This window comes from Eublepharis macularius, chromosome 11 (assembly GCF_028583425.1).
Source record: "Eublepharis macularius isolate TG4126 chromosome 11, MPM_Emac_v1.0, whole genome shotgun sequence".
NCBI lineage: Eukaryota > Metazoa > Chordata > Lepidosauria > Squamata > Eublepharidae > Eublepharis > Eublepharis macularius.
In genome coordinates, this window is record NC_072800.1 from 25,181,407 (window position 1) to 25,194,961 (window position 13,555).

General features: G+C 42.1%; 1 protein-coding gene across 1 annotated transcript in view; it reads left to right on the top strand.

The window, feature by feature from the left end:
- Nucleotides 1–13,555, top strand: part of AMPH (amphiphysin) — a 138,194-nt gene that overhangs the window by 63,227 nt on the left and 61,412 nt on the right. The window contains exons 3-4 of the mRNA XM_054991453.1: nucleotides 1,619–1,673; nucleotides 8,479–8,573. Coding sequence (XP_054847428.1) covers nucleotides 1,619–1,673; nucleotides 8,479–8,573 — 150 coding nt within the window. The remainder of the gene's footprint in view (nucleotides 1–1,618; nucleotides 1,674–8,478; nucleotides 8,574–13,555) is intronic.

Here is a 13,555-nt window from a genome sequence, read left to right on the forward strand (position 1 = left end):
TAGAGCTAAATTTTAAGAAAAGGTGAGGGATAAGAAATTTGATTAAAACGAAAAGCCATGAGAATTTTACTTTTTTGTTTATTGAGAACTAGACTTTCCATTTTTTGTGACAGAATGATGGTCTTCTGATAGAAAAATTCTCATAGTGTTTTATGGCGTTCAGAAAATGTAATAGTTTACAAAGCATGGGGTTGAAACCAAAGAACTGGGAACAGAAGCAAAATAGTTTTACAGCAATTCAGGGTATGTTTGGGAATGTATCATCAATTGAACATCATTGGGACTCTAGAATGTGCCCAGTTCTCGCCTATAACCATGCATTTCTGTGGGAGCTCTGTAGAGGCGGGAAAACATTCTTTTGAGAAAGTTTACTCACCATTAAAGATCTCACTGTGGAAATCCTGATGACCTTGAAAGGAATGCCAGTGTTCTACAAAGCATTATCTGAAAACCCCTGTGGTATGGCATGTGGGTCAGTCTCACTGAGTTATATCATCTAAAGTATGCTGTTTGGCTCTCAGCACCTTTCTTGAAATGAAGGCCCATTGATTTCATTGGACTGTACTACCATCAAAATTTATATTTCAGTAAAGGTAAATTTACTGTGCAAGCACCGAGTCATTACTGACCCATGGGGGGAGTCACATCACGACATTTTCTTGGCAGACTTTTTACGGGGTGGTTTGCCATTGCCTTCCCCAGTCGTCTACACTTTACCCCCAGGAAACTGGGTACTCATTTTACCGACCTCAGAAGGATGGAAGGCTGAGTCGACCTTGAGCCAGCTACCTGAACCCGGCTTCTACCGGGATCGAACTTGGGTCGTGAGCAGAACTTCAACTGCAGTACTGCAGCTTACCACTCTGCGCCACGGGGCTCAGTATATTTCAGTATTGTGGGTAAATCCTCAGGAAAAACCTGACTTCAAGTTGATACCTTGAAAGTTTACAAAAGTGACAAAGGAATCATGTAAAGGTTATCAGGTAGTGATTGTGAAGGCCTTTCACCATTACATGGAATATTCAACATATCCTGAAGAAAAGCATTCTGAATTGAAATGTTTCCTTAAAGACATTTAAAATACTTGACAAAAGCTGATTTTCTTTCTAAGGTCCTCCTTCGATATAGGCATCTGGAACTCTTAATGGTTGCAGCTAGCTCAGTCCAACAGGGTTCACAATGTAATCGTACTCCTCTTATAGTTGCACAAAGTACATGGAGTCTTCCATGTTCTTAGTTTAATGGCTGAATTGCCAACTAAACTCCCATTGTCTACACAATAAGCTCTACTTCAGTGTACATAGAAAGGGTTTGGGTGCTTCATGAAGATTACAGTGTGGTTGTTATTGGATTAACTCTAATTCATTTCGTTCAGCTGATGTTATGTGAAACTGAGTTTATCATGCTCTTTAAAAAAATTAAATACTGCGTGTGTTTGTAATTATGTAAGATGACAGGAATGGAATCCTTCTTTCTGATGAAGCCATGTTTGTTCTACTGGGTTATATGTGTGTGTTATGTGCCATCAAGTCACTTCCGACCTATGGCAATCCTATGAATGAAAGTTCTCTAAAACGTTTATATGTATGAGTGATTTTGCTTCTGTATTGTGTTTCAGGCAGAAGGTTCCAGACTCCAGAAAGAACTCCGAGGATATTTAGCTGCAATCAAAGGTAGTTGCGCTCAAAATGCACAATTTCTTTCTTTTGCTTTGTCATGTGAAGGGCATAACATGCATTTAAGTGGCTTCCAGACAGCGGCTTTCTCTTGGTATTGGTATGGTACCAGAGGACCAGTTTGGTGTAGTGGTTATGAGCAGCAGGACTTTAATCTGGAGAGCCAGGTTTGATTCCCCACTCCTCCACTTGAAGCCAGCTGGGGGACCTTGGGTCAGTCACAGCTCTCTCAGAGCTCTCTCAGTCCCACCCACCTCACAGGGCGATTGTCATGAGGATAATAATAACACACTTTGTAAGCTGCTCTGAGTGGGCGTTAAGTTGTCTTGAAGGGTGATATATAAATCAAATGTTGTTATTGTTATTATATTACTACGGTAAAAGACTACCCACAACCACATATGCACTAGAGAGAGACTAATCCCCAATTTAATTGCTGCAGGCTGACATGCCCCAACAGGGTCACCAACAAGGTCAGCATAAATGGGAGGGGCATAAAAAAGCAGAAGCTCAGGCCCCACCCCATCCCCCAGCCTGCAACTTGAAATATCTCTTTAATGAGGAATTTCCATTTGGCCAACCTCCTTGTCCTCCTGCTTTGGACCTCATCATCAAGAAACATACCCTATTTACTAGAAAGGAAGAATAGTGCACCCCTTCCAACATGTCCTCTCCAGAAAAAGAGGGGGGGCATCTGAAATTCACATACAAGTTACAAATACAATAAAAAACCTCTTTGGGTCGTACATTCAGAGTGAAATATGGTACCTATTGCACTTACAGCATTTTGCATTTATGGCATTCTGTACCGTGTTGCAATCCTTAATCATTTCTGCAAATACGCTGGTGAAAAAAGATTTAGAACTGTTTGTAGGTGAGAAATACTGTCACAATACTTTCCCGGGTGTAGAATAAATTAAAGAGTATCCATTGCATTGTCCCAATGGCTGAATTCTTATTTTGATAATGCGTCACACATATTATCCCACGTCACACTCAGATTCGTTTTGAGTAAAGGGCCAGTTGTGAAACCAAAATTTTTAGGAAGGTTCTTGTTTGGTGTGTTTGTGTATCCCGGACTGCTGGTGCAGTTGTTTCTTGAAGGAATTGGGTGCTTCACTGTATGCATAGAGCCCCCCACTTATAAGGACTAGTTGTGGACATCTGTTCTGTGTACATGGACCAGCTTTTCTGGGGAAACTGAATGGGCGGGATCTATGTGCGTACAATGGAGTATGGATTGTGATATGGGTTTGAACGATTGTGTACCAAATTAAAGCATGGAAGTTGGTTGTGTGCTACATTTCCGGATTGGAGAAATAACAAAGTTAAAAAAAATATTGTGCACTATGCTGTTATTGCTTATCCTTTCCTTTAATTTTGTTGGCTGCAGTACATGCATATAAATTGTAACAGCTATATACAGTCTCTTACAGTATGGATCAGAACAATGTCCTGATCTCTAAACAGGATTAGACAGCTTCCTGTACTTTTCACACTTGCTTTTTGCTAGCTTTACAGTCAGAGTCACCTAGACCTGTCGCTTGCAAGCCGTGTGTTTTTATCAATAGTACTGTAATTTTTCTCCCCCCTCTTTGGCAGATGGGCTTTCCATTGTGTGGGTTGGGTGTTTGATGCTGTGGATGATGGCACTAATTCTCTTCTTCATTTTGTATTAATTTTTGTTTTGCAATATAGAGAACACGACCTCAAAGCAAGCCTCCCTGTGTTCTAGTAAGACAAAGAAATACCTGATCTTTTATACCTTTTGTTTATATCACTAAGAGCATCACTTTACAGTGGTTAATTATTGGTTTTCACATACACTTGACCACCTATATACCCACTGATTGGTTTTGTTCACTTCACACAATTATTCTTGTGAGATTTCTACAAGCATTGTGTAGCCTATCATATTGCTAAATTGCATCTTACCTTATTTGGTTTAACACCAACCCCTTTTCCAACACCATGATCTACCCAGTGCCAAACACGTATCTTTCAAGAGAGGAGGGGGTGTATGCTCATATCTTATCACTTCTGGAGAGAAAGTCAACCTTGGGATGTTTTTATCTGCTCCACTATGTGGCAAAATAGAAAACTTTCTATTGTAGCCATGAAAGATGCTAGAAGGAAGTGGGGGGGACCACTTTACACACAGGCCACTTATGATTCCTTTAAGCTGGTTCACAATACTGAACCAAAAATTCCATACTGACATCATTCCTGGCGCGATGCGGAAGTAATGGATTGGGCCAGAGGCTGACTGAGAGCTAAGATACAAGTGATGCCTGACACAGGTTGGACACTTGTCAGCTTCCCTCAAGTTTTGGTGGGAAATGTAGGCATCTTGGTCTTGCAGCTTGGCTCTCCATTTAATTGAAGTTTACAGAGCGGCAGTCTATGGGAGGGAGAACATGCAGTCGGGAGGGAAGTGCAGACATCGAGCTTTCGCTGGGTGCCCCCCTTCGCTGGGTGTGTGTGGGGGGGTTTCTATAAAATTCAATTAATTGGAGAGCCAGGCTGTAAGACCAGGATGCCTACATTTCCCATCAAAACTTGAGGGAAGCTGACAAGTGTCCAACCTGTGTCAGGCGTCACTTGTAGCTTGGCTGTGAGTAAAAATCAGCCCCCAATTTAGTGTTTGGGGGCCTGTTTTTACTCAGGCCCTGAACAACCCATAACTTCCATGTTATGCCAGGAATGATGTCATTGCAGGGTGCTCAGGAGCATGCGCATGCTGCTTGTGCAAGGTAAGAACCCTCCATGCGACTCCCCCCACCACGATTCCACCATCCCTCGTTTTCACCTCCCAGGGACCTGGCAACCCTAGTGTGTGAAGAAATGACTGAAAGGCTTCTTAGAGATGCTTTACAGAAAGGGAAATGATAGGGGTGAACAGTTGCTAGTAATACGTGGGTATGAACCAAAGGGACATTTATGCCAGTGCACTAAAATAATCACTCAGGGCGCTCATGTGTATATTTATTACTTATTGTTGATCTCATATATGCCGCTTCCTAAAAAAGGACTCCCAAGTATTTGGGCCACAGAAATTTTACAGTTAAATGTGTCAATTTTCAAGAATCTTAAGGTGGCTGTTTTCAGTTATGTAAATGGACCTTCTTATACTGGCTCTTTGTTGATCTTTTGGTCTGAATTTTGATGTTGTTTGGGTCTTTAATTCTAAAAGGTTGCCACGTCCTGATACACAGCCAATGGTTCCCACTTAATTACCTCTGGGACCATTGAAACCAATGACAAATTTGCTAACCCGGGCAAAATTAAGTCAAGACATCAGTTGTCTTGATTGAATACAGCTGGTAGGCTCTACTTACTGGCTGTCCAAAGGCTGTGAAACTGCCAGCCAGAATCTCATGGAATCAGCATATTTGCTTTGGAAGTTGTATGTCTGGCTCTTGTGATTTACACAGTCATGGCAGCTTGAGAAAGGGCTGCTGTGATTGAACACTGCTTAATACAAGTGGAGCTCCATGTGATCTCTCACACGCAGCGGCCACTGTATGGGCGGGAGGGAGGCTGGGTGCAGAATAAAAGTACTGACATTCATTAGTTCCATTTAATTTCTGTGATGAAAGAGTCAATGAGGAATACCCTGGGTGGGGTATTTCTGTGTCAAGTAGGGTTGCTAGCCCTTGGCTGGATATCCCCAGGAGCACTGCAGGGTAGACATTTCTGGGGTGCCACTTCATGTTTTGGAACAGGAAGTGATATCATGACTCGCTGGGAATTTGAATTTGAAAATTTCTTGAGCATCATGATGTCACTTCCTGTTCTGAAACAGGACGTAAGGTTGCCAGGCCCCTTCCAGGGATAGGGTGCCCCAGCTGCTACCCACCACAACCACTCACCTGACTGGGGGTATGGCACCTGCTTGGGGGAGGCGCCCACTTCCCTGTCACACTGAAAAATGACATCATTTCCAATGTAATGGATGAGCGTGGGAGGACACACAAGGATAAGAACTACCACCCTTCAGTTTGACCCATGAAGGACCTGGCAACCCTGACAGGAAGTGATGTTCAGCCCCCCCCCCCCATTTCCCCACTGAGTAAGTGCAAGAGACAGGAAGTATTGCCTGTCTCTTTCCAGAATCAAGTAAGAGGCAGTCCTACTCACATGCTGTACATAATAGCTGAAGATTAAGAATCCTTTCCATCCAAGCTTTTTAAAATTTTGTTTTCAAAATAGAGGCATAAGTGGAATCTTGGATATTTAATTTTCAGAAAAGAAATATTGTGTGTGTGTGTTCGCGCTCATGCATGTGTGTGTATCTTCACTTTTTTTTCATTTGCACAATAACTGGTCTGTGAATGAGCTGAATTTTCATTCTGGTGCAAGATAGAAACACATTACGTGTTACATATTCAGCGTGTTCTGGAGAGCTGAGGGGTGCTTGCTAAGAATAGGTCAGATGTGAATAGAAATGCCTTTGTAATATGTACATTTTTTAGCCACTGAACCATCTTAATACAAGATATTTATGCTCTGTCATACTTTATTGTCTCTTTTCTTACCATCTGGAAGGATTAATTTGCAGCAGCGTGAAAAAAATGATCCTCTAGAGTGTTATGAAAATCACCCTCATTTGGGTGTTATCTGGTGCATTCTTTGTGAAAGGGAAGAATATTCTCAGTAGCCCTGCAGTTGTGCAGTATGTCTTCAGTTTCACGGTGGTTGGGGATATTAGTTTTTAAGCAGTCTGGAAGGCAATGGACTAGAGCAGGGGTCCACAACTTCTTTGATCCTGCAGGCATCTATGGAACCCATAATGGCTGTCACAGAAGACGGAACCAAACACAATACCTTCCTCCTTGCTTTCCAAAACAGCAGAAGAGAAATTAAAAGAAAGGAAGGAAGCCCTGACGGGGGAGAGAGAAAGGTATTGGGAATTAAAAGGAAACAGAAGGAAGACCGAGGGGAAATGAAATCACACACTAAGGAAAGCTTGGGTACTTTCACTTACCTATTTATTAACTCACACTTTTTTTGCCAGACCCTGTGCTGCCTTCTGTTTACTTCACTGGGGCCCACTTTTAAAAAGAAGGCTTCTTGCCTTTTAGGGCTTCCTTGATTCGGGTCCTTAATATGCAGGCTTCCTTTCAGGCTTAGCAGTACCTTTTCTAATTTGGAGAATACGTCTATCTGTGCTTCAGTCATTGTGGTTTTAAATAGCTTCCACCATCCTTGGATTGGGCTCTCTTGAGTTTCCCTTTCAGCTTCCTTTGAACTAATTTTTGTAAAGTTTCCTCATTTGAAATAAAATGTTACGGTTTTGGACTGTAAGCGTAACTTTCTTCTGACACGAATGCAGGACTCGATAACACTGCAAATACATCATCTTGCAGCGGGTCTTGAGCTCCACTCAGAATGAAATCCAAGATAACAGTCCCTTGGGTTGGCTCTGTGACCAGCTGTTCCAGTGCACAGTCACTTGTGATGTCTAGGAACCTCATTTCTGCAGCATGATTGTCTACCCAGAGAGTGTGGGGGCGCTTGAAATCACCCATTATCACAACATTATCTGCTTTAGTCACCTCCCTTAGTTCCTTCTCCGTTTAAAAATCAGCCTCAGGGGTTTGATCAAGTACACCCTCACTTTTAAGTAACCCTTAGAGCCTAGTATCTCTATCCATATTGCTACTTTTGAGCAATTCATTCCCATAATGTTTTCTATCTTGACTCTATACCCTCTTTGATATACAGAACCTCCCCTAACATATCCCTCCCTGTCCTGCCTATAAAGCTGATATCCAGGGATGACCATACCCCATTGATTTCCTCCATTCTACCATGTTTCTGAGACACCCACTATATTAGCTTCCCCTTATCTGCAGGAGCAGCATTTTGGGATGCTCTGTGGGCTGCAAAAGATGAGGGAGGCAGGAAAATTCTGTGCCATGGATAGAATTGCCTTCTGTTTGCACATGTCTTTATGTTCATAATGTGTCAAAGTACCGCCTTAAACTTTCTGTGGCCTATTCTGCACAAGACTAGAATTTGTCTGTTACTTTGGCTTGTGTGTGTTCCCACATGCATTTGCTGTGTTACCATGAAGTTGCAGGGAACTTGGAGGGAAGATTTTTTAGTAAGGGAGTGAGAGGTGTTTTATCCTTCTTAATGTCTCCAGTTCTCCTCTGCAAGTGTCCCCTCTAACATTACGAAAGACTCACAGAGTTAAGAAAGTTTGTTCTCTCATAACTTATAGTTCCACTCCCAAGTTTTAATTTTGTTTCAACCTTTATCTCTAGAATGTCATATGGGATGCAGTGGAGAAGGTTGAACCGGCTTTTTCAACCCCCTACTTTTTGCTGTGCTAATAATGATAGCGAATACTGTGACTTCTCTCTTTTGATTTGCATTCTTTCCATCCCTGGATGGCGCACAGGTCCAGTGGGGGTCCCTAAAGTCCCTCTGCCTGGGACCCAGGGAAGTTTCCCCTAAAAGAAACAAATATTTAGGAGGAATGGAATTAAAGCTTGAATATTACACTGGAAAATACTTCCAAGGCAGAATATATGCATTAAAAAAGATAATTCTGTTTAGAAAAAATATGCTGGAAAAGGCAAGTTTTTAAAAGCATTTGCATCTGTTTATTCTTACTAGTATGTTGTTAATTTCATTAAAGTTGTGTTGTATGATTTTCAAACAGGTTTATTATAATCCTGGGCTGGTCCTATACCTTATTTCTTATATACTGCATTATACATTGATATTATCTTTATTTAAGCAGTAGTAGCCATCCATCCAACAATGGATTCTTTTTCTTCCCATTGTCTAGGCATGCAAGATGCTTCTAAGAAGCTAACAGAGTCCCTGCATGAAGTCTATGAACCTGACTGGTATGGCCGGGAAGATGTGAAAACGGTTGGAGAGGTAAGAAGGGAAGGACTGATAAGAAATGTTATTGTGGTAGAACTTTTTGATGGGTCGTCATTTGGAAATTGAAACCTTAAAGGATTTGGATAGCCTTTATTATATACTTTATTAAAGAGAGAGACTTTATTATATAAAATAAAGTGCATAGGCCAATTTTCCCCTTTTTTACCAAAATGAGAAAAAAGAATAAATCGAGTTATTATTAAAAGATTGGTTCACATTTGAAGAGACCAAGCAAATGATTTCTTTTTACCTTGTTTGAAATTAGCCAAATTGTTGCAGATTCATTGCATTAGCTCTTCAATAGACATGGGCACAAAACGGAAAAAGCCCCAAACGAGAGTTTCGTGTTTTATCACGATCCACGAATTGCATTTCATGAAATTTCACGAAACTGACATGTTTGCCAAAATGGTTTGTTCGTTTCGTAATTCGTCAGAACCCGGGGGCATTTCAACGGCTCCCTTCATACCCAGTGATGTCAAACTCACAGGGAGACTTCAGCAGGCTCTCCTTCACCCTCCCAGTTTGCAATACGTTGATCAGGAAGGTCAACAGGAAGGGTGGGAAGGGAAGTGCTGCCAGAGTGCATGACTGAAATGTGAACCGGGAGTTTCTAGAACAGAACAGGAGGTCTGTGGTTGGCAGACAGACCTGCCTAACAAGGTTTGGAGGGGTGAGATTGGTGTGCCCATGGCTACAGAAGGTCCACCTCCTTGGTTGCCTAGGGGATTGACCTCCAGCTCCTGGCTGTATAGGGCAGAATGGAAGCTCTCCAGATAGCTAGGAGAGCTACCAATCAAGGGTAAGTGGACTATGATTGGGCTTTCCAATGGCAACCAAAGGTCTGGGCCAATTGTTGCCTAGGGAATCAATGGATCAGCACCAGCCTGTCTGCAGTTATGAATCGTTCATGAAGCGAACAAAACAGGCCAAAAAGTAATGAATTTCATGATAATTTTGTGATAACCGCAGCCCCACAAAACGCGGTTTCACGATACATGAAACAGCCCATTTCGTGAAGAAATTTGCTCCATATTCCGATTTGTGCCCATGGTTACTCTTCAACGTGATCTTAATATTTGCCTTAGGAAATGCTTCTTACTTATTCATGAAAAGCCATTCAGTCTTGTTAATTTATAGGAAACTTCCAAGGGTTTGATTTATCTTGGACATATCTGCAGATTGATGGGGAAACTACTGGGGCTGCTGTTAATGTGTTCTGATCTAGTAATTACTGCCGTTCTGCGTACTCCTGTGATTAAATGTTGTGCTACTAAAAGCAGAATGCATTTACTTAGCTAGCAATGCTTACTAAGATCTGATAATTATTTGTAGCCTTCTGTTAAAACAGAAGAAAGTTCTAAATGAGCTTCCTTTTGTCACATGACATTCCACTATGTATCCGCTTATTCCATAAACAAAATTTTGGCATCACTTAACAATAGACTTCAAAGTTATTGTTTTCATCGAACAGGGTTTAGGCAGTGTGTGTGTCTCTTACAATAATATTTTCAAGAATTTGGTTGTGTGAACCGGGAGCTTGTCAGTTGTGCATATAGAGAAAACGTGCCACTCATGAACCACTTCTGACTTGGCAACACACAGATTTTGCACATGCATAGAGCCTTCCATACATGCTTCATGAAACCCAGATGTTTCAGGGTTTTGATTCACATGTATCAATCTAAATAGCCTGGACTAACCTGAGTTTGGAAGCTAAACAGGTTTTGCCACAGTTAATACTTGGTTGGGAGAGCACCAAGGAAGACCAGGGTTCCTATGCAGAGGAAGGCAATGACCAGGGTTCCTATGCAGACCAGGGTTCCTATGCAGAGGAAGGCAAACCACCTCTGCTACTCTCTTGCTTTGAAAACCCATGAGGGGTTGACTTGACAGCAAGTTGGTGGTTTGCATGTACCAAAGCTGGAAACCTGCATGCTGCCCTTTTCACACAATGTGTTGACTGCACATACTGGGAGCATCTACACACAGTTGCCAGCCTTTAAATACACGTGGAATGTAACATCTGAATTTTTTTTTTGTACTGGAATATTCCCTTCTCCTCTTGAACATCCTTCCTTTCTCTTTCCTTCTCGTTAATAACTTTGGAAATGCTAGATAGTCACATCCTTAGAGACAGTGTACCGCACTGGCTAAGAGCCAAAAACACAGCAGCAAGAGATCAGTGATCAGATCTCAGATATTTTTGGAAAAAAGAAAATAGCAGCGTCAGGGAATTTAATCTTCACCAGTTTCCCCATATTCAAGTTCTGTATAGGATGTGTTTTTTCCTCTGAAGCAGAGCAGCAATTCTGAGGAAGAAGGTATTTTGCGGTGGAAAGATGGCACAGGGAGAAGATTCACTCCCCTCTCCCAACTCCGCAGCCTTAGTTTGATGGCAGGAGTAGCTGGGCCAACACTGCTGTTAGATTCTGAAAAAACTACAGGTGATCTGTTCATGGCTGTCCCACTGTCTTATTTAGTTAGGTGATTTAATCTGTGAACAAGGAAATCCCCAACTCCCCTATCAGGATCTCATGAGGTAGTTTTAGGACCAAACTGCACATCTGGATTTTAACAAGTTGGATTTGGGTTCCCTAGACCCAACTCACATTCCCTGTAGCCACACAGCAACTGCAGGGAATGGCTTTTAAAATTTAAAGAAGTAAAATGGGCTCAGAAGACCACCGTGAGGGAGAAAGGGATCCTGTCTCCTCACCACCACCACCACCACGCTGTTTCCCCACACTGAAACAGTTCGGGGAGGGGGGCTGTTTCCCTGTTTTTGCTGGTTGAGGAGGCAGGAGCCCTTTCTCTCCCATTGCTGCATTCTGAACCCATTTGAGCTCTCCTTTATTTTTTAAAAGCCATTCGCCATAGTTGCTGTGGGGCACAGTGGAAATCAGGTTGGGTCTGGGGAACCTAGCCCTAATTCTTGAAAATGTGTAGCTGAATATCAAGCTACATTTCCTCAGACTTTTTACAAACTTCAGTAAGGAGGCACTGGCCCAATTAACGGAACTGATGTAAAGATGACTGAGATAAATGAATGCACAAGTGGTATACTCAGGGCTCATTTTGAGGGGGAACAGTTCCCCAAAGAGGTCACATGACAGGTGGCCCCGCCCACCTGACTCTCAGCCATTTTGGGCCCGTTACGGCCTGGATTGGCTAATGAGTTATGCTAATGAGTTCCTCCAGCTCTTTTTCTACTAAATGACCCCTGAGTATACTGCTATATAAATGTGAAACATTGAAGGTAATTGTTTGTGAATCCTGGATTGGAGAATCTATATTCTGATGTTACTGTTCCTAAATTCTTTCTTTTCCATGAGCATCTCCCAAGCTGCAGATTATCTTCTGGCCCCACTGCAAACTCTTTCCCTTTGTTCCATGGGTTGTAGAACCCACAAATGCCACACAGTTTAGAAAACATTTTGAAAGGGGTTTGAAGAGTGGCCTTCTATGTATGCAGCATTGCTAGGGTTTTAAATATGATTGCAAAGGCTCCTTTTATTTGGGCTGCTGCTGTCCTGTTGTCTTGAGTGCATCACTGCTCTTGCCCACCAGCAATAAGTGCTTAAAGACCAGAAAGTGCCAGTGAAAATAGTCCTGTAAGGATTTTGCACAGGACTAAGCTACAGCTTATGAAAACAACTTTAAAAAACTGCTGAGGTTGCAGTGGCTTAAATCCAAATTAATTGTCAAAGAGGAGAACATCTGCTTCCTTACTCCAAATTGCAATTTTAATATGAGGTTTTGACTCGTATTGTAGATGAGACGGGCCTTCGTGCTTTTTATCATTTTCATTTAGCATATTTAAATAATCTGTTCCATAAATTGGCAAGAAATGAAGCTCTCATGCAAAAATTTTCACACACGTGTTTTGCTGCATTCGGCACTAGAACTTTGTTTAGCTGCAGGATATCATATTTTGTCTGAACCAGAAATGAGTTTTGTACAACTGTAGCCAAATTCTGTAATGCATTGTGTAATACAGAACAGAATCCATGCTGGGCAGGCACAGAGGTACCCGGTGAGGACGTCTTCAGGCGGTGTGCATCCTTGTATGTTTTGATCTAAAAAAAATTATATCCTGCTATTTCTACCCCCAAAGGTGTCTGAAGCTGCTCACAACACAGTAAAAAAAAGAGACAATAAAAGCAGAAAGAAGTTTTAAAGCCAGTTACTCCCCCGTTCCCTTTATCTGCAACAGAGTAATGGGATGTGTTTGCTTATTTAATTTATTAAAAACATTTGTATGCCACCTTTCTGCCCAATTTGGACCCTCAAGGCAGTGAACAATCAGCTTCAGAAACAACAGATATATGTAAAATCAGCAGTTAAAGACAAACGTGAAGGACGGTCAGTTAAAGTATTCCGCCAGATGAAACAGGAAAGATTTCACCTGACGGCAGCAGACAGTGATTGAGGGGAATAGATGAACCTTCCTGGGGAGGGAATCCCATAATTTGGTGCCACAGCCAAGAAGGCCCTTCCATGGGTTGTCATGAAGTATTACCTCTGGAAAAGATCGTAATGGTTGTGTAGGTTTCTGTAGGAGTCGGCAGCCCTTATTTGATGGCATTGATCTCTCACTGAACTGGAGGCCTTTGGACTTAAAAGCTGAGGCTCAACGTGGCTTGGGAAAGCTGCACTAGAGTTGCCTTGCAAACATAGAGGTCTTGTTTGCAGAATAGGGATCAGTTGTAGGCTGGATACTTTGATAAATGCAAATAATAATAATAATAATAAAAAAAAAACATACAAATTATATACGGCCCTTGAGGACAACTTAACACCCACTCAGAGCAGTTTACAAAGTATGTTATTATTATCCCCGCAACAATCACCTGTGAGGTGAGTGGGGCTGAGAGAGCTCTGGAAGAGCTGTGACTGACCCAAGTAGGGTTGCCTGGTCCCCTGGAGTCCAAACCGGGGGATTGCCAGGTCCCTTTACTCTCCCAGCAGAAAAC